The sequence below is a fragment of the Oryza glaberrima genome, chromosome 1 (assembly GCF_000147395.1).
Source record: "Oryza glaberrima chromosome 1, OglaRS2, whole genome shotgun sequence".
Taxonomy (NCBI): Eukaryota; Viridiplantae; Streptophyta; class Magnoliopsida; order Poales; family Poaceae; genus Oryza; species Oryza glaberrima.
In genome coordinates this window covers 8,217,715-8,240,069 of record NC_068326.1, presented here as the reverse complement: position 1 = coordinate 8,240,069, position 22,355 = coordinate 8,217,715, and the positions used below count along the sequence as shown (strand labels likewise).

The window sequence follows — 22,355 nt, the reverse complement described above, 5'->3', positions numbered from 1 at the left end:
TACCAAATAGGTCCTCAATCTTTATCTTCATCTTCAGGAGATTCAAATATCACCTGTACTCTATATTTAACATACTCAAACTTCCTTTGTGAGTGGCCACGAGAGAAAATGCGCGTGTTGAGAACACAAGTTTGAGACTGACATGCAAACATGTCCTCAATCGTCTACCACACCTTGGCAGACGTCTTCAGTGCAGCGACTGTTATGACTTATGAGCACCTCGCGAGAAAGCGAGGAGAAAAGATAGCCCAACCGCCTAAGACCTACTGGTCTCGAGCCTCCCAAGTTACATACTAGTACTCAGTATTGGAGATCGTCGTCAGAGTCTTGTATTTGTTGGTGACTTCAAGAGTCTTTGGTGGTGCTACCTTCGTTCTATCCAGGAACCCAGCAAGAGCAGGTACAATAGCAGACTATAATTAAGCTAGTTATAAACATATTTTAACGAGATAAAAGAAAAGAGAGAAGAATAGTAGGCTATAGATTTGCAGCTAGTTGCAGTATAGATTTCAAGACATAATGTGTGCATGATAGGTCAGACCATGTATTGATATTGTAGTATTTGTTTATAAATAACTATTATATGAATTGACTATTAAATTAGCTATAAATGATTTGGAGTTATTAGTTGGCTATACTATTAAACTTGCTCTAAGCGGCGCAAATGGGCTTTTCCACAGGAGATGATTTTCCTTCTTGAGTTTGTCAACCACTGGATGACGGGGACAAACGCGAGTGACAGCGAGGATGCAGATGATTGGTTTTGGTTTGAGGAAAATGGTTCTAATTACCATGTGGGATATTTTAGAAAGCGTATAACCCCGTTAAATGCCGTGTCATGTATTTATACAGTTGAGAAGGGCCTTTAGCGTGGTATTATACATCTTAGTAAGGATAGCACCGGGGCGGTGTGGGGCCAGGTTGGGCTAGAACGCCCCCGCCCTCGACCCCCGACTTCACCCCCTGCCCTCAGCCCCGACTGGAGATGTGGGGCCAAATCGGGCCCCATCCACGACCCCTCCGAGGCCCCGCATTAGGTAATATCTCTCTCCAATCAGAAAAAAAAATAGGAGTAGAAGACAATCATCAATTCAGCAATAACAAATATTGTATATAATTGACACAACATCAAAAATAGCATGAATATTTGAATAGCATCGTAGAAAAATTCAGCAAGATCACATGGATCCATCTTTCCATCCATGAACAAAGTGCAGCTGTGCAGGGATGAAAAATTCACATCCGTTTTGCAACTTTTGCTTGACCGAAACCAGCCTCGTGACCCGCGCGCGCGTGCGAGCCAATCCGCATCAGATAACCAAACAGATCGGAGACGGAGATGTTTTAGGACACGGATTACATGAGTATATATATTTTTCCGGTTCATATATACCCCAACCCCAATCAGATAACCTATACACAACAGATTGAAAGAGAAAGTTGATAGGGACGGACAACGGCGGCGGCGGAATCGATCGATCAGCAAAAAAAAAAGGAATTCTCTCGGCGTCGGGCGGAGGGGGGGGATCGATGGCGTCGGCGGCCTCGCGCGCGGCGATGAGATCGTCGGACTTCCAGACGGCGGCGGTGGGAATGGGCTTCTCGCTCTCGTGCGGCGTGCTGCTCGTGGTGATGAGCCTCCTCCCCTTGCCGAGGGTGTACCAGGCCATGATGTGGGAATGCGCCCTGCTCCTCTTCTTCGCTGCCGGCGCACAAGCCTACAAGCGACCAATAATCTGGTATCCTCTAGCCGATCTCATCCTCAAACCGAACAACAAGCCCAAGCCACCCGCTGCCTGATTATTCACAGTTTCACACTGCCAGTCTGTACTCTGTTCCTAGTTCTTCAGATCATCTTCTACGTGGAGTATGTGTGTGTGTTTTTTTTTTTCAGTTTGTTGGGATAGTAGCATTGCGAGGGAATACATTATTTACGCATACTTATGTTTTATGGCCATTATACTTATGTTTTATAGTATTCAGCTGGCACAACTAGTCTATACAAACAGCTGTCCCCGTTCAACAAAACCCTATAATGCAGATAATAATAAGATAAAGTACTATAAAGTACTCCCTCCGTTTCAGCTTATAAGACTTTCTAGCATTGCTTATATTATTCATATAGATGTTAATGAATCTAAGCACACATATATGTCTAGATTCATTGACATATATATGAATATGGGCAATGCTAGAAGTCTCATAATATGAAACAAAGGAAGTACTTATTTGCACATAATTACATACTAAGACATACGCCACAGTCAAGCACATAGTACATACGAGATATACGACATACGACAGAGTCATGCTAGTGTAAGCATATATGGATACCATGAACCACAAAAAAAACGCATTCAGAACATGATACGGAGTTAAACCACAGAAACGCATCAGGAACATGTTGTGTGATTACAGTAACAATATCATCATGAGTTAGTAAGTGATAGATGGCATCATACGTAGCATTAGCAATTGGCTTAAAACCTCTTGTGGCTTCTTGATACCTTGCGTGGGATCAGGATCAGGTACTGGATTGAGCTGTGCAGGCATCATGATCTTGAACTTGATTTTGGGTTCCCCTTGTAAAAAGGGGACCTTGAGTACCTGTCTACCAGAGAAGTTAGAAGCTATCAGTCATACATAATTCTAGCAAGGATGATCTGGTGATGATTAGTAAAATGAAACAACAAATAAGCTGACAACAGTGCATAGGATTAACAAAGGAAATCCCATGTTTACTGGTAACATGATGAAGCAAGTCAAGTAAAACATGGCAAAAAACTAACAGATATGCCCTTTTGAAGAGAGTACAAATCAATCTAATTGAACATGGGCACAGTGCGCAGAGCACTACCAATGGCATACGTTATGTATTGAACATGACATGATCCTTAATGAATTAGCATCATGATAATGATACTAAATGCTGATGAGTAATTCTTGACAAAATGTTTACGATTGAGAGCTTTTGCTCACAGACCAACAAGCATACCAATCATATTTAGCAAGTGTTGCAACTGGATTAAACACTAACCAAAGCCCCTCATATGGCTACAGAATCATTCCACTATCAATTTTTTTTAGATAATGGAACTTCCGGCCAATGATATTTATTAAATATTGTTTTAGTTGTCTTATAAATTATAAGTAACAAAGTAGAAGCAATATATTACTCAGATAAAGCCAATATCTATTGCTGTTCCAACGACATTAACCATCTACTTATCAAAGATATGTGAAGTTCACCTTATGTTCAAAGATGGGAATAAGTAATGAGATAGAGCAAGATGGGAACAAATAATGAGATAAGAGGAAATTTGCATACCTATAACTCTGGCGGTTCTGCATAGTGCTCAATGTCGTAATTAAGTTCAACAGCGTATGAACCTATCACTTCGATGGCAAACACCGTTGAATGTATGGCAAGAAAGCCTAGGTAGTGATTCTTCATATAGTTGCGGTTTACATCTTCCAGCACATTGGATATCACTCTAGCAACACTGTGTACAATCAAATGCCACATGTCGGAGTCAGAGTAATTGTCCAAGTAACTCTGGATATCCTGATGAATAGATCTGAGCGTCCTCCTCCTCCTCTCACCCCAGCGGAGGCGCCGGCGGCTACGCAACTTGAACTGATGAAAGACCAATATTATAAGCCACAGCTTTCCTTGCACCAGTTTGGCAAACCAATTGTCCTTCAAAGTTGCTGTGATAATGCAATCTATTCCATACAGTACGATATGATAAATACCATAAAATATGGCAAGATCTTTCGCACTGCTAAACTTTATACGCCCCCACAGCCACCTAAATTGTGAATGCAGTGCCCCTCGCGGATTCACGAAAATAAATCGTGTATACCAGTAAGGCGCTCGACGGGCTCTAGAGTGATATAAGGGAAGCAGTGATGAAGAGCCAAGTGAAGAAGAGAAGGGAGCAAGGGGTAGGGGTTGTATCCTGTCACTATTATCATTTGGAGTGAAGGGAGTTCCATTGTCTTGGAGTAACTCGTTGTTGCTGGATGAGGGCTTACTGCTTTCTGAATGGAACATTGCCCGGTTCTGTGCCTGAATTGGGTCAATGTATCGATACAAATCATCTTTCTTTAGGATCAAAGTTGATCCTGGGTTCAGCCGATTGAGCGCAGAATCAATAGATGCACAGTCCGCTCCCTCATCCAATTTCATTGTATATTTGATGGCTCCAGAACTATGTGTTGAATGCTGTGAGATAAAAAGGCCAACATCATTGAAATAATAGTACAGTTTCCAAAATAACCACAAAACAGATAATTATCCAGAGATGAACTTTTACCTTGTTATCAAAAACACTGCCATCAAGAATATCCAGCTTTAACCCTAACTGGGCAGCAATCGTCACCTCACCCTGTAATAGGAGTAGCATCATTAAAGCCATTTTTCCACAAGAGATGCGTTCAAAAAGAGGCATTGAATTGTGAAGTATGTAAAATCTTTTTTTTTTAGAAAATGGATTAAAATCCGGCCTCTACATCCACAATGGACGTACACAGCCCAAAAGTATGTAAAATCTTGAAATGGGCAGAAAAAAAACTGCAATTAGGAGGCATACCAAGCACCACAGAATGGCAACCAAGGAGTAAAAAAAAATAACAATATGTTACTGTGACTTGTGAGGTTTACCTTGAGAGTAATTCTTGAACCGAACCAAACATCCCCAGAGATTTTCAAGCTATCAAGCGCAACAATACTAGGGATTGATTTAAATCGGTCAAGGAAACTGTCAACCTACAGTTTTGTGAGGAAAAAGAAGGGAAATTACAGTCAAATTCCAGATTTATTCACTGATTTCTTGATTCCTTCAATGACCCTTCTTGATCTTCAAATTTAAAATATCTCAGATGTTTTAAATACAACTGCCATACCTTTCTGAACTCAGATCCAAGATCAATCAAGGGGTTTGTTGAGTTATCTCTAGCTGGGTTACGGGTTACAGTGCCATCCATCACAATATATAAATCAGACTGGAACAAAAAAAATAAACTTAGAACCAATCATTTATGATTCTAGACCAACAAGAACATGGAAAAGATTCAAATATACCAGGATGAGGAACAGATCGGATGTATTTTTTACTGCAAGGAACCTTGAGCGAGGAACAGTAACACCAATGGCCTTTTCAAAGCACTAGATAAATAGAATGAAAAGCATTAGGGCATATTATTTTGAAGATGAACAGAAAGGAGGAGCAACATATCATAAGTTCAAGACTAAGAAAGTGTCTTGCACCTGTATTGCTGAACCAGCTTCCTTTTCAAGTTGCAAGACTTTCACACCATCAACTTCCTGTAACACAAAAAAACAATGGTTAGATAAATGTAGTGCAAATGAGAAGTAGACAACAAATTCACCCGGATGGTGCACCTTTAGGTTTGGAATGATTTCCATCTTTAGTGCTTCAGCTTTTACCAGCCTCTTGATGGCCTTCAAGTTCACCCGCCTATATCCAAAAGCTGTTAGCAAGGGTTCAAACTCTTAATAAGAGACAGACAACCTGGGTTTCTTACAGGTTATTAGTGTTGAGCATATTGAAGTTCTCAATTGACTGGAATTCATCTACCTGAAGGCCACCCCCCCCCCCCCCCCCCCAAAAGAAAAGAAGAAAAGCATCCATCAGACCTTAAAATTGACGAGTTGGAACAAAATAATTTAGTAGAGGTTACCTACATTCTCATCAGGGACCTGAAAAATCTCCAACAGCTGCATACAAGTATATAACAACAGAGAAAATTATTTACTGTTTTATATCGCAATGTGCAATTAGTAGAAACAAGCAACATGATGATTTGCTACGAATTTAACATTGCAACTTGCATGTAAATCATAGTCTTTTCTCCTGAACTAGCAGTATGTAATTAAGCGCCGGCAACAAAGTTAAGATTAAATAAGTATACCTTAACCCTTCCTTCATAACATATGAGAGAACCACCTTTAACATCAGCCGATGTTTTTGGAGTAACCTGGCATAAATACTTGAGTTGACTTTTGTATTATCCAAATTCTATGGGAATTAGTTCTTGTTGCACACTTGCATACCTCCATGCAGTACTCATTTTTGTTATGGATCAAGTGGTTTAGGATTTCTGTGCTGGTTAAGGATTCAATTTCTGATGCAAGCCATGAGACATTAATAAGGATGTTGTACTCATATTTGGATACCAATATCGACTGTAGCGCCCAAGTTCTCTGAACTCGCTATGAAGACATATTCCTTGCCCTGAAAGAAGATTTGGAAAAGAAACTAAGCACAGGAATATCAATATGCAATAAATTACTAAAAAGATATATTTATAGTCATTTTTTTATCAATCATGTATGGTAAAAAATCTAGTCCCTAAAATAATTTTAGGGGTTGCATTCAATTTCTTTTGGCTACCCCCTCTTTTGTTTCCCACCCTAACACATTTTTTATGCCTCAACTATTCTGAGCAACAATATTGTTTTTAGCAAACTCTGAAAGTTCCCCTTACACGACAGATACTTGGACTTCATCATTGGACATGATTTATGACTAAAGCATAATTGTGTATCACTTATATAAAATGCAAAAGAAAAAAAAATCTACCACGTTTCTTTTCTTATGGAGAAACATTAGAGAAATTTTATAATCCTTGAAAAAGTACCTCGAGGTACTAAATTTTACACTAGAAAATATGTTACCTTCTCAAGGATGATAAGATTACCGCAAGACATTAACATTCCATGTTACAAAGATATGAAAAACACCATGAGCATATCAAAAATCAAGTTACATATTTCTGGAAAACAATACAATATATTTTACACAATCATTGTAAACCAACGAATAGTGCTAGGTGCTAATGCTGTTGCCTATATAAAAGGGTAAGACTTCAGACTTTTTCTTACCTGTGACAACATGGTATCAAGTATTCCACTTTTGCACAATGAGAAAAACACATCACCGTGGCCTGGGGGATACCTTCATCAAAAGATCACAGTATTGGAATGTTCAGGTTTAAGGAAATGGGATGAGTTAAATATAAACATTTCAAAATATAGCACAGGCCAAACGACTGTGTATTTGAAATGTATTCATTAAGCAGACAATTCACTCGGAATGTGATAACTTTAGAATTATTGGAGAAAACTAACCAGCAATGGGACCCTGTACTTCCTTCGCTTGAAAGTGGCAAGAACTTTTCAGTAATGATATGAGGGTACTTATTCTGTATAGAATATGATTCTTGTAAGTTGAACCCATAATTGTGTAAATATGTGATATTCATCAAGAAAAAATGAAGAAAATATTATGAAAAGAATGTTATACCTGATTGAAAGTGTGAATTTCAATGTTTGTGTACTTCTCCACGATCTTCAAAAATAAAAGGTCATAATCAAGATGCTAAAAGGATATCTTAAATGATGAGTGAAGGGAATATCAACCTTATTCACAAGGCTGGTGTTGAATGAGTTCATTAGAAGGATAGGAACGCTGCATCCATACTTCTTGTTCAGAAACTGCAGATGGGTGAAACTTATAAGGCACAAACAATTACATGTTATATCCAGTCATTAAAGAAAAAACACCAATATATGTTAAGAATACCTCAGTCTGCATTATAGCAAGGTCAAGAAAGGTAAGGCCGCTGCGGACTTCAATCGTACACCTGCACAATTACTTGTTTCAGAAGGCAAAATCTCAAAGATGGTGCAAGGAGAACATAATGATTCCTAGTCCACCCAATATCGATGCATTGCATCAAATATGTTAGAAAAAACATGTTGGCAGTGAGCCTGTAATGATTTGAATGTTTGAATACAGAAAAATTAAGCACAGTGGTAGAGCATTCAGATATAGCTCAACCGAAACGATGAATATGCCTGTAAGAATGTAGTACCTAAGATAATTCATATATGTGGATATCAGGACACTTAATGACAATGAACATGCATAACCAAGATCAATGTCATCCATTCAAGGAAAGGAACGATCTGTCATTTGAGCTGCAGTGTAGGAAATTAAAAGGAATAGAAACATAAAGCACTCAAAAGAACATTTAGGACATCAACATTTAGGACACCATTCAGATATCATAGATACACGCTGAGCAAGAAATATGTTCTTTTCAGCATGCAGTGTCCAAAAAAGAAACATGGCAGTAAAATCAAGACATATCAAGGCAGATTTCTAGTATGCTATAACCAATTATACATCTTACCAAGCACATTAAAATTTGATGTGAACATACATTTGTTAAAACAAAAGAGTTACAAGCAAAATAACAAGAAAAAGCATCATCAGGCTATAATATGATAATGTGATCTTCCACGTCAGTGCATCATCATAAACACCCTACGGAGGAAGAACCATCTAATTGCTTTGCTTTGGGACTACAGCCGTACACCCGTTCCACTGAGGAAGAGTCTAACAACAGTCAGCAGAAGCTGACCAGACAAATCAATTCAGAGGTAAAATGCACCAATTCGAATATTTATATGCTTACTTGGGAGCAACGCACTCCATGGTCGTCCCAAGTCCTCCATTAAGCTTGAGCACAGCAAGTTTATTAAGCAGATTTCTAATCTCAGGGATATCTGCAGCGCCAAACACGATCCAGTTTCAATCGCAGAAACAGCATGTGAATCTCACAGCACTTACAAACGAAACCAGCACAACAACATCGGATCATCAAGCTGAAATCGAAGGAGGCATCCAGAACAACGTGCGTACCTCGGGGAGCCTGCACCAGTGAGTCGTACGGCACCACCATCTCAGGTGTGGGTCGCTCAACTTTGTTCCAGTCGATCATCTCTTTCTCCTCCTTACAAATGCACCCAAAAAAACTCAACAAATCGAAACGAGAAACTAAAAAATGGAGAGAAATCATGCCGAATCGAATCTACTATAATCTCCATCTACCTGATCAGGTAGCGAGAGACGAGGTGCATGAAGGAGTCCTTGTCTTCGTCACTGCACAGGGGAAAGGCCAGAGATAAGCATGTAAGTTGCAAGAGGAAAGAGGATCGGAACGATCGATTCGAGGGAGGAGACCGGGAAAAAGGAGAGATCGAACTCGCCTCATCTCGTCGAGCTTGGACACGGCGGCTCGAAGCTTCTCCATGGACTCCACGGCGTGCGCCATTTCACCGCGGGGAAGCGACCCGCCCGACGTCGACGAGGAGGAGGAGGAGGAGCCGTCCGCGCTGGGCGTGGTCGCAGGCGTAGCACGAGCGCTTGTAGGACGAGGTAGCGGCGGCGGAGGAGGAGCGCGGCCGCCGTCGTCGACGCTGGTGGCGTGGGGAGATTCGCGCGCCTCCGACGAGGTAGCACGACCGCCGCTTGGTGCCGATGACGGTGGCGGCGTGAGCGTCCCGTTCGTAGGAGGAGGCGGCGGCGGCGGCGGCGACGGTGGCGTCGGGGAGGGGTACGGTCGACGGCGGTGGCGGAAGATTCCCGCGCCTCCGACGACATCGCCTCGCCCTCAACCCTCCCAAAAACCAGCGAACGCTGCAGTGGAGCGAGCGTAGGAGGCAGCAGCGGCGTCGGCAGCGGGGGCGTCGGAGGAGGGGTCCGGTCGCCGTCGCCGTCACCGTCGCCGTGGCCGGCAGCGGCGGAGGATTTCCACGCCTCCGACGAGAAGGCCATGAACCCTCCCTAAACCCCGCGGACCCTGCAGTGGCGTGGCGTGGCGTGGCGTTGCTTTTTGTTTGTTGATTCGTCTTCCTCTCGCTTCCGGCACGAGGCCCCGTGGACCGTGGTCGTGGTCTACGGGTTCCGCACACGGGGAGAAAGGGGCGGGGAGCACACTGGTCTTGTGGACCGAGACCACGGAACATGGAGGGTGGTGTCAGGCTGTCACCTCACCTGTCGCTTCTTTTTTTTTTACCTTTTTTTCTCGAAGCGGTGGAAATGGGGATGGAGTTGGACTATGGTTAAAGGAAAAAAAGAATTCACCTTTTGTTTTGTTTTTGTTTAGGGCTCTGCTTGATTGATTTTTGCTTGGGCAGAACAAAAATGCATATCGTGTGGAATCAAATGGAACCAGCCGGAATTCTCTCGCAAATTGTAATACTGCGTCTAGATGGCTAGATGATTAGAAGTTAGAACTGTGATTGGAACGACCTTCCCAGTACTGCAATACATGGATGGATTCTGTTTTCTTCTAAACAAAATGAAATTGCGCCCTAATTTTGAATTTCATTTTTCGAACTGGGCCGAATTCTACCCATCTGGAAAGAGCTAGGCTTCAAACAAGGAATAAGTTCACTTTGGGTCCCTCTATTTGTTGTCCAGTCTGATTTTCGTCCCTCGATCGCAAAACCGGATAAGACAGGTCCCCTAACTTACGAAACCGTTTAAATAAGATCCCTCGACAGTATTTGACTCCGGTTTTGGCTGAGGTGGCGCCTACATGGCTAAGTTGACTCGGTCTTCATCTGACGTGGCGCTTACGTGGTAATTTGATTCCAAAAATAATAAAACCTATGGGGCCCACATGTCAGTTTCACCCACCCAATAATAAAAAATGGTGGGGCCCATGTGGACCCCACCTGTGATACTCACTACCCTTCTCTCTCTCTATCCTCTCTCTCTCCCTCTTCTCTCTCTATCCCCCCTCTCTCTCTCCCCTGATAATGGTGGGCGGCGCAGAGGGGCGGCGACGAGCGGCGAGTGGAGCAGAGGGGTGGTAGGTGGCTCACCGTGTCGAGGTCACGCCCCAGCATGTACGTCCCCTTGGCCGCCGTGTCGAGCTGCTCCTGCAGCTACAGCAACGACCTCGTCATGGACCATCGCCGCCTCGCCGGCCTTGCGACTGCCACTGCCGCCGTCGTCACCTTCGTGAACCCACACAGCTCCGCCGATGCCTCCGCGCTCGCTGGCAACAACGACGCCTCGCCATCGCATATCGCCTTCTTGAGCCTCTCCTAGGACAGCCTCTCGCCGGCGGGTAGGATGGGGCAGCGACCCAAGAAGCCCGGCGAGGCACCGCGTGACCACCTCGGAGCCGATGCCTAGCTGCCGCTGGCGGCGTCATCGCTGCTCCCGTCGACGCAGCCGGAGCCGCCCATCCACGCCGACTGCCTCCCAAAGCCACATCTGGATAAGAGAGGCAATTCAACAGTGCTTGTCCCAAAAAGATCAAGGAACTCCAAGAAAGCAAACAGTGCTTGTCCCAAAAGATCAAGAAACTCGAAGAAATTGAGTTTTGGAATCGGGGCAATCCAAGGTGAGATCAGTAGAGAGAAGAAAAAAAAGAGATAGAACATTGAGCTTTTCGTCATCTGTTTATATGTTCTTGTGTGTCAGTTCATTTTGCCATCAATAATGGTGAGAAATTCTGGTTTGTATTGGAACACAGCCATGGAATCCATGAGCATTGAGGAGTACATCAGCACGCTGCACCGAAGGCGTCGTCCCCGCGGAATTGCAGCGAATGATGCACCGGAGGACGTCGTCGGAGATCAAGCTGGCGATGGCGGGCTACTTCGACGCCAACTACGAGGCGTCGGAGATCTGCAAGCAGCTGCTGACGAACATCAAGAACGCGCAGAGAAACTACCTGTCCATGGACAGCTTCCTGGCCACCATCTCCGACAGCGTCAGCGCTACCGATGGCACCGTGGCGCCGCTCGCCGCCGTGCGGAGCAACCCGTTGTCCCGTTCAGCGACGCGGCGACACGGAGCAGCTTCGGGCGGATCCACGACAGGTACTCGTCCATTCTCCACGCCATCAAGTCGAGCCACGGGAAGGTGGCGAGGAAGCTGAAGGTGGTGAGGGCCATCAGGAAGGTCTCTCGGGCGTGCCTCGTCATGGCGTGCGGCGCCGCGGCGGCTACCTCCGTCGCCGTGGCCGCGCACCTCTTGTTCTTCAACCTCCTCGTCGGGGTGCCCGGCCCGCTCCTTCCCGCCCCACTCCGGCCGCCGACACTCCTTCCCTGCCCCACTCCGGCCGCCGCCACTCCTCCCCGCTGCTCCGCCGCCGGCACCGCTCGGCCCGCTGCTCCGGCAGGAGAGAGGAGGGAGAGAGAGAGAGAGGATAGAGAGAGGGGGATAGAGAGAAGGGTAGTGAGGATGACAGGTGGGGTCCACGTGGGCCTCACAATTGAAACTGACATGTGGGTCCCATAGGTTTTATTATTATTCGGATCAAATTGCCACGTAAGTGTCACGTCAATGCCATGTCAGATGAAGACCGAGTCAAATTAGCCACGTAGGCGCCACCTCAGTTAAAACCAGGGTCAAATACTGACGAGGGACCTTATTTAAACGGTTTCGTAAGTTGGGGAACCTGTCGTATCCGGTTTTGCGATCGAGGGACGAAAATCAGACTTGGTGACAAATAGAGGGACCCAAAGTGAACGTATTCCTTCAAACAAAGAGTCAATATTGAGCCTGGGCTGCACATATAGCTGCCAACCTCAACATAGGAAAAGTCTACATTTCTTCCCTCAAGTATAGGCCGAGTTTGATTCGCCTCCCTCAACCGTAATACCAAGTATAGCACATCCCTCAAGTATCAAAACAAGATCAATTTTTCTCATATAGTGGTTTTATCGGTGGTTTCATCTGACGTGTCGCGTACTGGTGTCTACATGGCATCACAATTAGAAAAACAATTGTCATGTGACCCATATATAAGTGCCTTCTTCCTCCACCTCTCCCATCCTCTCTTCATTGGGCATGGCGCACCATGTCGAGCTCGAGCTTGTTGCGGTGGTGATGAAAGTAGTGAACCTTATTGAGGGACGCGGTGGTGATGAAAGTAGTGAACCTTATTGAGGGACACAAGCAGAAAGGCGGCAACACCCGAGGAAAAGAAAGGAAGGTGTGGCTTCATCGATCTCGAGCTCATACGGGCAGCTGCAACGTCCGACCTCGTCGAGGACGCGAGCAACCGAGCAGCGAGGCGTGGTGGGGGAGGCACGGTGGCATTCTTCTTGGTCCTCTCCATCTCCAACTCCACTTGCACACTTGCAAGCTCCGTCTCGACCACCTATAGCATATGTTTGAGCTCCGTAACATAGTCCTTGACGCTAACGACTTTGTGCGATTGAAGCAAGCTCGACTACCAGAGCCAACGTGATCAATGGTAGCAGATGGACGCATAGTTGGGGGTGATGTGCCTAGCAACAATGGATGGGCTCATTGGCCACCATTGCCACTACCATCTCTACCAGGCGAGCTCTAGCTCTAGCTTGTCGCCGGCGGTGGTCGTTTGTCGACCTCAACTACGCCTAGAGCATGTTGCATAGGCTCATGGCCAAGGACATCCAGGGCATCGCCAAATCTAGCAATAGCAAAGGTACAAACATTGTCAAGGAACACTCTACCTCATCTAGGAGCCCTTCACCGCAGCCGTTGACTGTGTTGGGATCGAGGCCGTATTGAGAAGAGAAGGGAGGGGTGGGATGGTGGCACTAGGTTTTTTTCCTTTTTCATGTGATTGACTTGTAGGCCCACATAGGTTTTTGTAAATTTCTCATGCTAGAATTGCCACTAAGCCCCATGTTGGCATGAGTATACCAACTCTTAGATAAAACAATTGTCTGTAAAGCCACGCAAATGTTATATAGGACAAAACCACCATCAGAACCACATGAGGAGTCAAAACAAGCCGGTTTGATAGTTTAAGGACTCTCTATATCTGGTTGTGCGATTAGTGGATGCCAATCAGACTCGACTTATAATCAAGGGAGAAAAAAATAGACTTTCCCTTCTACATTATTGTATTGTAAATTTGTAAAACTACAATCAGGCCCAATCCATCGAGCAAGAGTTAGAGATTAAGGCCCCATTTGAAATGCAAGACTCAAAACATAGGGATAGAGAAAATATAGGAATGGAATGTCATGCTCATTAGATTCTTATAAAATTTTTAAAACACATGAAAGTTTCAAAACTAGCATTTGATTGAAACACGGGAAAAATGGAGTAATATAAGTCGTAGCAAGAAGAAAATTAAAATGAGAACCCATCAACGAGAATGGCTCGACTACGAGACTAACTCAACTACGGTATTAGTACTAACATTGGGAGGAGTTTGACCCCTCTCTCTCCCGCTAGCAGCAGCAAGGCCACCAAAATTAAGGAGGAAGAGGGTCAAGAGAGTAAAAATATCGTAGCTAGGCTGTTTCGACAGGGCACGAGGAAGGACAAGAAAAAACAGTTATAACGAATGTACTTTCCATGATTGGAAAAAATGCAAATGAAATATTTGCTCGGGATCCAGAAAATTTCATTCTATTTATTTATTTATTCATGTCTCACAAGCATGATCTTTGTTATAGTCAGACAAACGAAGCAAAGCCGGTTGGTATGCCTTTCGGCGGAGGCAAAATCCCTGCAGGCGGCAGCCACGAACAGTGTGGTTCACCGGAGAATCCTTCTCTGCAACCTGCGGGCCCCACCAGCGCCACTTGGCACGGCCCATGAGCCGCCGCGCGTACGGTGGACGCAACCCGCACCACAAACCTACAAAAAGCACTCCCACCACAAACCTCACTCCGACTCCGAGCCACAGCCACCTACAGGTGGGCCTCACAAACATATACTAGTAGACCGCATAGCGGGCGACATAGCCGTACTTCTCCTGGTCCCACACCACCCGCTTTGGAGGAAAAAGGTGCCGGGGCCCACAGCGGTGGTGGACTCGAGTACGCGACGCGCGGCGCGCCGCGGTATTTTTATGTGTTCGCGCCGTCGTTCGTGCGCCGGGAGACCGAACCGTGGACGGCGGAGAGAAGATGACGTGACAAGTGGACGTGGCCGCGGCCCGCGGGTGGAAAGGAAAGTGGCCCCCGCGCCGCGAGCCATTTTCCCTTTTCCCCGCTGCTAGTAGATGGTGGATTGCTGCTGGTCGGACAGCGGCAGATGGGGGTGGGCCCGTTCTGATCCTCAAACTGGAAAAGGATCCCAAGAGAAAAAAGGTTGCCCGCCTGCTTGTGGCCAAGGACGCTTCGCTCGGTCGCAGCCTCGAACGCTTCCGCTTCGTGCGCCGCGTTCCTCCCCCAAGTTTGGCCAACTCAACTTTTTTTTTTCACGCACACGCTTTGTAAACTGCTGAACGATACTCCCTCCGTCCCAAAATATAAACACTTTTAAGTTTGATATAAAAGTTTGATATGGTCTACGACATACTACTTTAACTAATAATATATATAAAAGTAAGATGTTTTAAATAAAAAGAGTTGTATATTATGATAGTTTATTTAATGATATATCTAGTAACATCAATTTTATATGATTGAATTTTTATTTTTTTATTAATAGTCAAAGATAAAAATATTTGACTTAACACTATGCTAAAAATGCTTATATTTTAGAACGGAGGGAGTATGTTTTTTTTTAAAAAAAATCTGTACGAAAGTTATATTAAAAAAATCATATTAATCTATTTTTGAAAAAAATAGTTAATACTTAATTAATCATGCAATAATATGTGCTTCGTTTTGCGTGCCAACCCTCCTCCTAAGCGTAGCCTAAGGTTATTTGGGGAGCTTCTAGCTGCCGCAGTTTTTCTTACAATCAAAAGTTCTTTCAAATAGTTCAGCTTAAGTTGTAGTTATAGAATCCAAAAATAAACTAGAAGTCAGAAGCTCGGAAACCCAGTCTTTTCAGATTCTCAGAAACTGGCTACCTATTAGCTGCTTCTCTTAATCTTAAACTCCCCAAACAAGCCATCAACATGATACTCAACATACGTATCAATTCTGGGTAATTTCGCTAGCACACACCACTGGCATTTGCTCGTATAACTACGACTGTGAATTATATATAAACCAAGACGAGATGGAGTACGTAGCAAATGGAGTAGAAAATTTTGGATAAGATTTTTGTACTTCAAATTCTAGCAGTCTAAATTTAGAGTTGAAAGATTAGGAAGCGATAAAACAACACACTAAACTAACTTTAAGGTTGAGTTTTTTTTTTTCAGATGTCAGTCTTCTCGATGTGTTTATAAAAGTTGGGCGTGGGTATTTACAACGGTGATTGTGCACATTGTGAACCCCTATGTTTTAAAATGAGATAATTGAGTTTAAAGTCCAAAATTGTTTGTGGCTTATAAATAGGGGTGGTAATGGGTCATGAGCTATGGGTACTTAGAGCATCCCCAGCAGCTTCTCTATCTAGTCATCCATTTGATATTTGGAGTATGGAGGAGAAAAACAGTGCTCCAGCAGAGTCTCTATCACGTACTCCATTTTTAAAGGTCCTCCAAACCTAGCCCTTCCCAAGCTAAATATGGAGGTTCTCTCTCCTCACTCTATTCTCAAGTACCCACTTCCCAAGATTTTTTTTAAGTGGTGAAAGGTGAGAGGAATAGGAGTAAAAATGTGTGGTAGTTGAAAAATATTAGTAAAATATAGGATGTTGGTATATGTAGGATGTAATATGGATGATCTGTTGAAGTGAAAAGTTATAGAGTGGGAATCTTTTTAGATAGCCATCCAAATGGGAGTATGGAGGATAAAATTTAGATGAGCCGCTGGGATGTTCTTATACAACTTTATCATCTTGCTCTCATATATTGTTAGATGAGGAAAAAAATTAGTCCACTATTTAAACCTTTTACCATTTCTACTTATAAGCCGTAGCTCAAACAAGTTTCTTGCGACCTTGCCTATGTAAACACGTACTTCTAAATTCAAAATTTTGACACATTGATTCCACCAAATGGACGTCCTTTTCTCACCACCATTTTATCCGCAACACCACGTGGACGAGAGCAACCCAGGGCCCCACATGTGCACACAAAACCAACCCAAATCCATGATTTGCTTAGACCGAGAGCGAGTAACAAGTGCCACGAATAAATGTTGGAATCCCACTATTTTCTTTAAAAAAATTTACTCAAAACAAAACTTGTGGATGGGATTGTCTCCAGGGAAAGATCTCTAGCCACGTGGCCTACGAGCACGACGGGACCATTCTCATGAGCTAACGGATTTTGATCTGCAGCTGGTTTTTTTAGTAGAGCGTGGGGACGTGGGGTTCGGTATTTTATACTACTAAAATTATTGGTGATTCTAATTTTTATATAAAAACAATTCACGCTTGGTGACATTTTTACCCCAATTTTATGGTATTTGGGGTTCGGTATTTTATACTTCCTCCGTTTCATAATATAAGTTATTCTAGTATTTCTCATATTTATGTTGATGTTAATGAATCTAGATAGATTTATATGTCTAGATTTCATTAACGTCAATATGAATATGGAAAATTTTAGAATGATTTACATTGTGAAACGGGAGAGTACTAATCTTGTTTTTTTTTTAAAAAATACAATTGGTGCCATTTTACCCCAATTTTCCGGTATTTGGGGTTCAGTATTTTATACTAAAATGCTTGGTTATTTTAATTTTCTTAAAAAATATAATTCACGTTGGTGTCACTTTACCCCAATTTTGGGTATTTGGGGTTCGGATTTTATACTACAATTCTTGGTGATTTTATTTATCTTGTATTTCCCATGCCAGTTCAGCTCAAGAGTGACAAAAATTATCAGCCAATCAGCGCCAACCGGGCCCACCGTCAGCTCCCCTAGAAGGCTAGAACCCCTACCAACTAACTCCCCACTTGCGCTAGGCCCCCCACCACGCGCCGTCCCACTGACACGCGTGGCCCACCTCCGTCCAGCACGTGCCACGTAGGATAAAGGAAGAGGAGAAAGAAAGAAAAAAAGAGAAGGAAAAAGAAAGGAGAAGAGAAAAAGCGGGGGGCGGGGTGGCCGCCTGGACCGCCCCTTTTTGGCTCCGCTTTTTCGCGAGATTCGATCGCTTGCCTTGCGCCCGCAGCAGCTGACGTCACCCCGGGCGCCTCCCAGCCACGAGAACTCGTGGCTGACGAGCCCCCCGCGCCGCTGACCTGGACGCCAGCTGTCCGCCCCTGGTGCCCCCCGCGTCGCCATCCCGAGCCTCGGACAATTCGCCTCCACGCCCCTATATGAACCGATATTTAGATAAACACCCCCTGTCAGTACAGGCTTTACCTACGCTCCCTCCATAAAAAAACAAGAACTCCCTCCGTCACATAATATTAGCGATTTTGGTTTTTTTTTGCACTGTTTGACCATTCGTCTTATTTAAATTTTTTTAAAATTATTATTTATTTTATTTGTAACTTACTTTATTATCCAAAGTACTTTAAGCACAACTTTTCCTTTTCTATATTTGCACAAATTTTTTTGAATAAGATGAGTGGTCAAACAGTGCAAGGAAAAAGTCAAAATCCCTTATATTATAGGACGGAGAGAGTATATGACACATCTTAATACAACGAATTTAGACAGAGACATATCTAAATTCGTTGTATTATGATGTATCATATTAAGTACTACTATATTGATTTTTTATGGGATAGAGGGAGTATGCAAGAGCCTCATCGATTGCTCATATTCTCTGATATGACAAAACGGCTTATTAGGAAATAAAAGTTATTTATAGGTATATATTTGTTCGTAGCGATTTAAAAGCCAATACTATAAAGAAATTATATCGAAAACATCTTAACTTCAAAATCAAGTTTGAAAATTCAAATTTTGGCTTTTGTTTTGGCTTATTAGGCTAACCGATGTTGCTCCGAACTTTTATAGGGGTGTGTTTGAGAATAGTGGGTTTTGGGAGGGTATAAGAGGGTTAATCCCCTTCTTTAATATAGCAAGAGCAATCCCCTCTGAAATGAAATTTCTCGTGCTCTTTTTTGTTCCCATTTCGTCCCATGCGTAGAGGAGACTAGCTTAGCTAGTTTTATTTCCAAATTAGCCCCTCTCGTCTTCTCTTCTCTCGCCGCTCCGGTCAGCGGCTGCGGCGGCGGCGGCGGAGGATCACGGTGGTTGTCGGGTTGTTGGTGGGTGAGGGGGGATCGAGGATGTGTGACAAGGATCCGGGCATAAAGCTCTTCGGGCGGGTGATCCCGCTGGCTCCAGAGGCTGAGGCTGCTGCGGCGGCGGACGGCTCCGACCAGCCGGAGGCGGCTGCGGCGGCGGCGGAGGTTGAGCCGGCGGCGCAGGATGAGGTGAGAATAATCGCGTGCGCATTTTGTTGCTTTTCATTCGAGTTTGGAGGGTTTTGTTGCTTTGTGGGGAAGAGAAAGGAAAAGATTGATATGATCGGCTTAATTTAGGCTGTTATTTATGTGTTTCTGTGAAATTGAGCTCTTCTTGATCAGATTAAGGTGAGGAATTCGAACTATGGGTCATGGGTGAATGTTACGGGGCACTTTCCCTGATCAGTTGGTGTGTATGAAAAAAAAGTTCAGTTTGGATTTTAGGTGTGTGGATAAGGCCAAGAATTAGGATGATCCTACCTGTCCGTACACCATGTTTTGTCCTTGTCTTCGACTTAGGCGGCAGTAAAGTAGAGAATTGCCCATAATTGTTCTGTGTTATTGCTAATTGTGATTGGGGGTATTTGCAGGTGAGAGAGGGCAATTAGCATAATTGGTTGGTTGGGTACTTTGGGTGTAATCATCCTTGCCTCCTCAAAAAGTGGTTAGGAGTGTAAAATAGGACATCCATGCAAAATCTAAGGTTCTTTTGAGCATGTGGTGGTCTTTCTCTTTCTACACCATGGCTTTTCGCTTTCATTTAGCGAAAGAGTGGTCAGCTTTTTTTCTCAGCTAGTAATTAGGATGTGTTCTGGTTTCAGTAAAAGCAATTAATCCACGTAGCCGATTGTACCGAGGCAGAACGAGACGGTGAATAGATGAGAGTAGAATACCTGCATGATTTTATTTTTAGTGATGATTGGCCGTTGTCCTTTGGATCATCTTGGCATATCTCTCTGCAGCATGTTCTGTGGATGGATGAAGCTAAAGTCGATTGAATTAGGATCTGTGCAACTGGGCTTGGATTAGCATGTCCAAATTGTTCAGATACCCAACTTATGAATTTACTTACCGGTGTACACCTCATAGTTTCATGCTCCCAATTTTCAATGTTTGGAGCAACACAATAAGTGTTAGGCCCATAAAGGTAGAATATCTGCTTGCTAACATGTCTCTTCTTTGGAAGAAAAGAAACACAAAGCTGAATAAAGGTGATTATAGTTGCATATCATTTGCTTGAAAGATTCATTCATGATATTATTTATCTTTTGCCATGCCATAGACTTGTGATCCTATTACATTTCTTTAATTTCCAAACTTCCTGCTAAAGTGATTTTTTTCAAAAAGGGTTTCATTATTAGAGGTTTCTTTGAAGTTTGAACTGAAGTACCTTGCTAATATCCACTACGGCAATATTTTAGGATCATCACAAGGAAACAGAAGAAAGCAAAGATGATGAAATGAAGGTTGATGTGCCACAAGAGGAGGAAGATAACGAAATGAAGGTCGATGCACCACAAGAGAAAAAGGATAATGAAGTGACGGCTGATGTGCCAGAAGAGAAGGGAAATGATGAAATGAGGGTTGATGCATCAGAGTCAATAGAAAGCATAGAGCCAGTCAGCAGATCTACCTTGGACAATAAAAAAGAAGATCAGGGTCAGATGAACAGCGTTGAAGAGAAAGCAGCATCAGACTCAAAAGATGAAAATGAAAAGACAGCAAATGATGAATCAGGCCAGGACAAGGTACTTAAGAAGCCAGATAAGATTCTCCCTTGCCCTCGGTGCAACAGTATGGACACAAAGTTTTGTTATTACAACAACTACAATGTTAATCAACCCAGGCACTTCTGTAAGAACTGCCAAAGGTATTGGACTGCCGGGGGAACCATGAGAAATGTACCTGTTGGTGCTGGGAGGCGCAAAAGCAAGAGCTCATCGTTGCACTACCGTCACTTACTGATGGCCCCTGATTGCATGATGGGGTCTAGAGTGGAAATATCCAAGTCAATGAACCCTGAAGCTTTCGCATCTGCGCATTCGACCCCTATACAACCAATTGGCAGAAACGAAACAGTTCTCAAATTTGGGCCTGAGGTGCCACTCTGTGAATCGATGGCATCAGTGCTGAACATTCAGGAGCAGAATGGAACCAATGCTGCAGCAGTACCAACGGGTGAAAATCAGGAAGATAACTCTTGCATCTCTTCAATCACATCACACAACGTGTTACCTGAAAATGCAGCCCAAGTTGACAAGAACAGCACGCCGGTGTATTGCAACGGAGTCGGCCCAGTGCCGCAGTACTACCTTGGAGCTCCTTACATGTACCCATGGAACATAGGATGGAACAACGTTCCTATGATGGTGCCAGGTACAAGCATGCCAGAGTCTGCTTCCCAATCTGAGAGCTGCAGCACCAGTTCAGCTCCATGGATGAACATGAACTCCCCCATGATGCCGGTTGCCTCGAGGCTTTCTGCACCACCATTTCCATACCCTCTAGTGCCACCTGCACTATGGGGTTGCTTATCCAGCTGGCCGGCCACGGCATGGAACATACCGTGGATCAGAACGAATGGCGGCTGCATGTCTCCATCGTCGTCGAGCAACAGCAGCTGTTCAGGCAATGGCTCCCCTCTGGGGAAGCATTCCAGGGACTCCTCTCTCCCACTGAAGGAGGACAAGGAGGAGAAATCACTGTGGGTTCCCAAGACGCTCCGCATCGACGATCCCGACGAGGCGGCGAAGAGCTCCATCTGGGCCACCCTGGGGATCAAGCCTGGAGACCCTGGCATCTTCAAGCCGTTCCAGTCCAAAGGTGAGAGCAAAGGCCAAGCAGCATCAGAGACTCGTCCTGCTCGTGCTCTTAAGGCAAACCCAGCTGCATTGTCGCGGTCGCAGTCGTTCCAGGAGACTTCTTGACTCTTTACCTGTTGAATTTCCTATAGTTTTTGTCAGCACAGTGTGTGTACTGTAAAATGTGTATAGCAGTAGAGGTTTTGCGGTATTCAGAAGGATCAGGAGAGAGCTTTTTGTGCAGCCACTAACTTGAGGTGGATAGGAGTTGCAAAGCGCTTTCATGAGAAACTACATCGAGATGTATATGTATTGTAAATACTTGACAAACTGGTTGTGTACATCTAGGTTAAGTCAGGAAAATACACTCACCTGGTTTAGCTCTCCTAGTATATTATACTACATTGGTATGTCTATCTTTGTTTTTGAAGAAAAAAAAGGAGTGCAAAAGATTCAGATTAATCAATCTAACCACACTTGATTTGATTCATATGGCACAGATTTTTAGTTGGGTGCAGTAATGGACAAAAGATGAATATGAACAGCATCTGAATGGATATACAGGATATTGATGGTTCCGTCAATAGGACCATCATTAACCGTATTTGTTAAATTATGACAATAATCAGCAAGAGTAAGTTGAAAAAGATTAAATGCCATGCGTAAGAATCTATATGTCATTTCCAATGTTCTCTGGGAAATCAATCTTCACACAGCTTGT

The 22,355-nt window shown here is 43.9% G+C and overlaps 2 protein-coding genes and 1 pseudogene across 3 annotated transcripts; 2 read left to right on the top strand and 1 right to left on the bottom strand.

Annotated features, from left to right (window-relative positions):
- Nucleotides 1–1,888: 1,888 nt before the first annotated feature.
- LOC127758561 (UTP--glucose-1-phosphate uridylyltransferase-like) lies at nt 1,889–9,664 on the bottom strand. 2 transcript variants are annotated; one of them, XM_052283922.1, is made up of 22 exons: nt 9,083–9,664; nt 8,925–8,975; nt 8,736–8,826; nt 8,509–8,599; nt 7,611–7,671; nt 7,448–7,522; nt 7,332–7,376; nt 7,157–7,230; nt 6,911–6,983; nt 6,203–6,260; nt 6,080–6,126; nt 5,938–6,003; nt 5,711–5,743; nt 5,551–5,603; nt 5,408–5,483; nt 5,273–5,329; nt 5,087–5,170; nt 4,909–5,007; nt 4,667–4,771; nt 4,320–4,391; nt 3,329–4,228; nt 1,889–2,611 (listed from the first exon to the last, which is right to left on the bottom strand). In XM_052283922.1, the coding sequence occupies exons 3-21, from the start codon at nt 8,812–8,814 to the stop codon at nt 3,329–3,331; spliced, it is 2,148 nt and encodes a 715-aa protein (XP_052139882.1). In that variant the 5' UTR covers nt 8,815–8,826; nt 8,925–8,975; nt 9,083–9,664; the 3' UTR covers nt 1,889–2,611. The 2 variants fall into 2 exon arrangements, with proteins under 2 accessions (XP_052139882.1, XP_052139883.1); XM_052283923.1 differs by having other exon boundaries at nt 1,889–2,607.
- Nucleotides 9,665–11,439: 1,775 nt separating this feature from the next.
- LOC127760067 (uncharacterized) lies at nt 11,440–13,089 on the top strand (annotated as a pseudogene).
- A 5,606-nt stretch (nt 13,090–18,695) lies between these two features.
- On the top strand, nt 18,696–22,026 carry LOC127758587 (cyclic dof factor 2-like). The gene is made up of 2 exons (XM_052283924.1): nt 18,696–19,022; nt 20,255–22,026. Exons 1-2 carry the CDS (start codon nt 18,876–18,878, stop codon nt 21,758–21,760), a joined length of 1,653 nt encoding a protein of 550 aa, XP_052139884.1. The 5' UTR covers nt 18,696–18,875; the 3' UTR covers nt 21,761–22,026.
- Nucleotides 22,027–22,355: the final 329 nt, after the last annotated feature.

Coding starts and splice junctions, on each gene's coding strand:
- LOC127758561 (XM_052283922.1), bottom strand. CDS start 8,814: ATGATCGACTGGAACAAAGTTGAGCGACCCACACCTGAGATGGTGGTG. Junction 7,377..7,447: donor ACACCAGCCTTGTGAATAAG/GTTGATATTCCC, acceptor TTATTTTTGAAG/ATCGTGGAGAAGTACACAAA. Junction 6,261..6,910: donor TTGATACCATGTTGTCACAG/GTAAGAAAAAGT, acceptor ATCTTCTTTCAG/GGCAAGGAATATGTCTTCAT.
- LOC127758587 (XM_052283924.1), top strand. CDS start 18,876: ATGTGTGACAAGGATCCGGGCATAAAGCTCTTCGGGCGGGTGATCCCG. Junction 19,023..20,254: donor AGCCGGCGGCGCAGGATGAG/GTGAGAATAATC, acceptor GCAATATTTTAG/GATCATCACAAGGAAACAGA.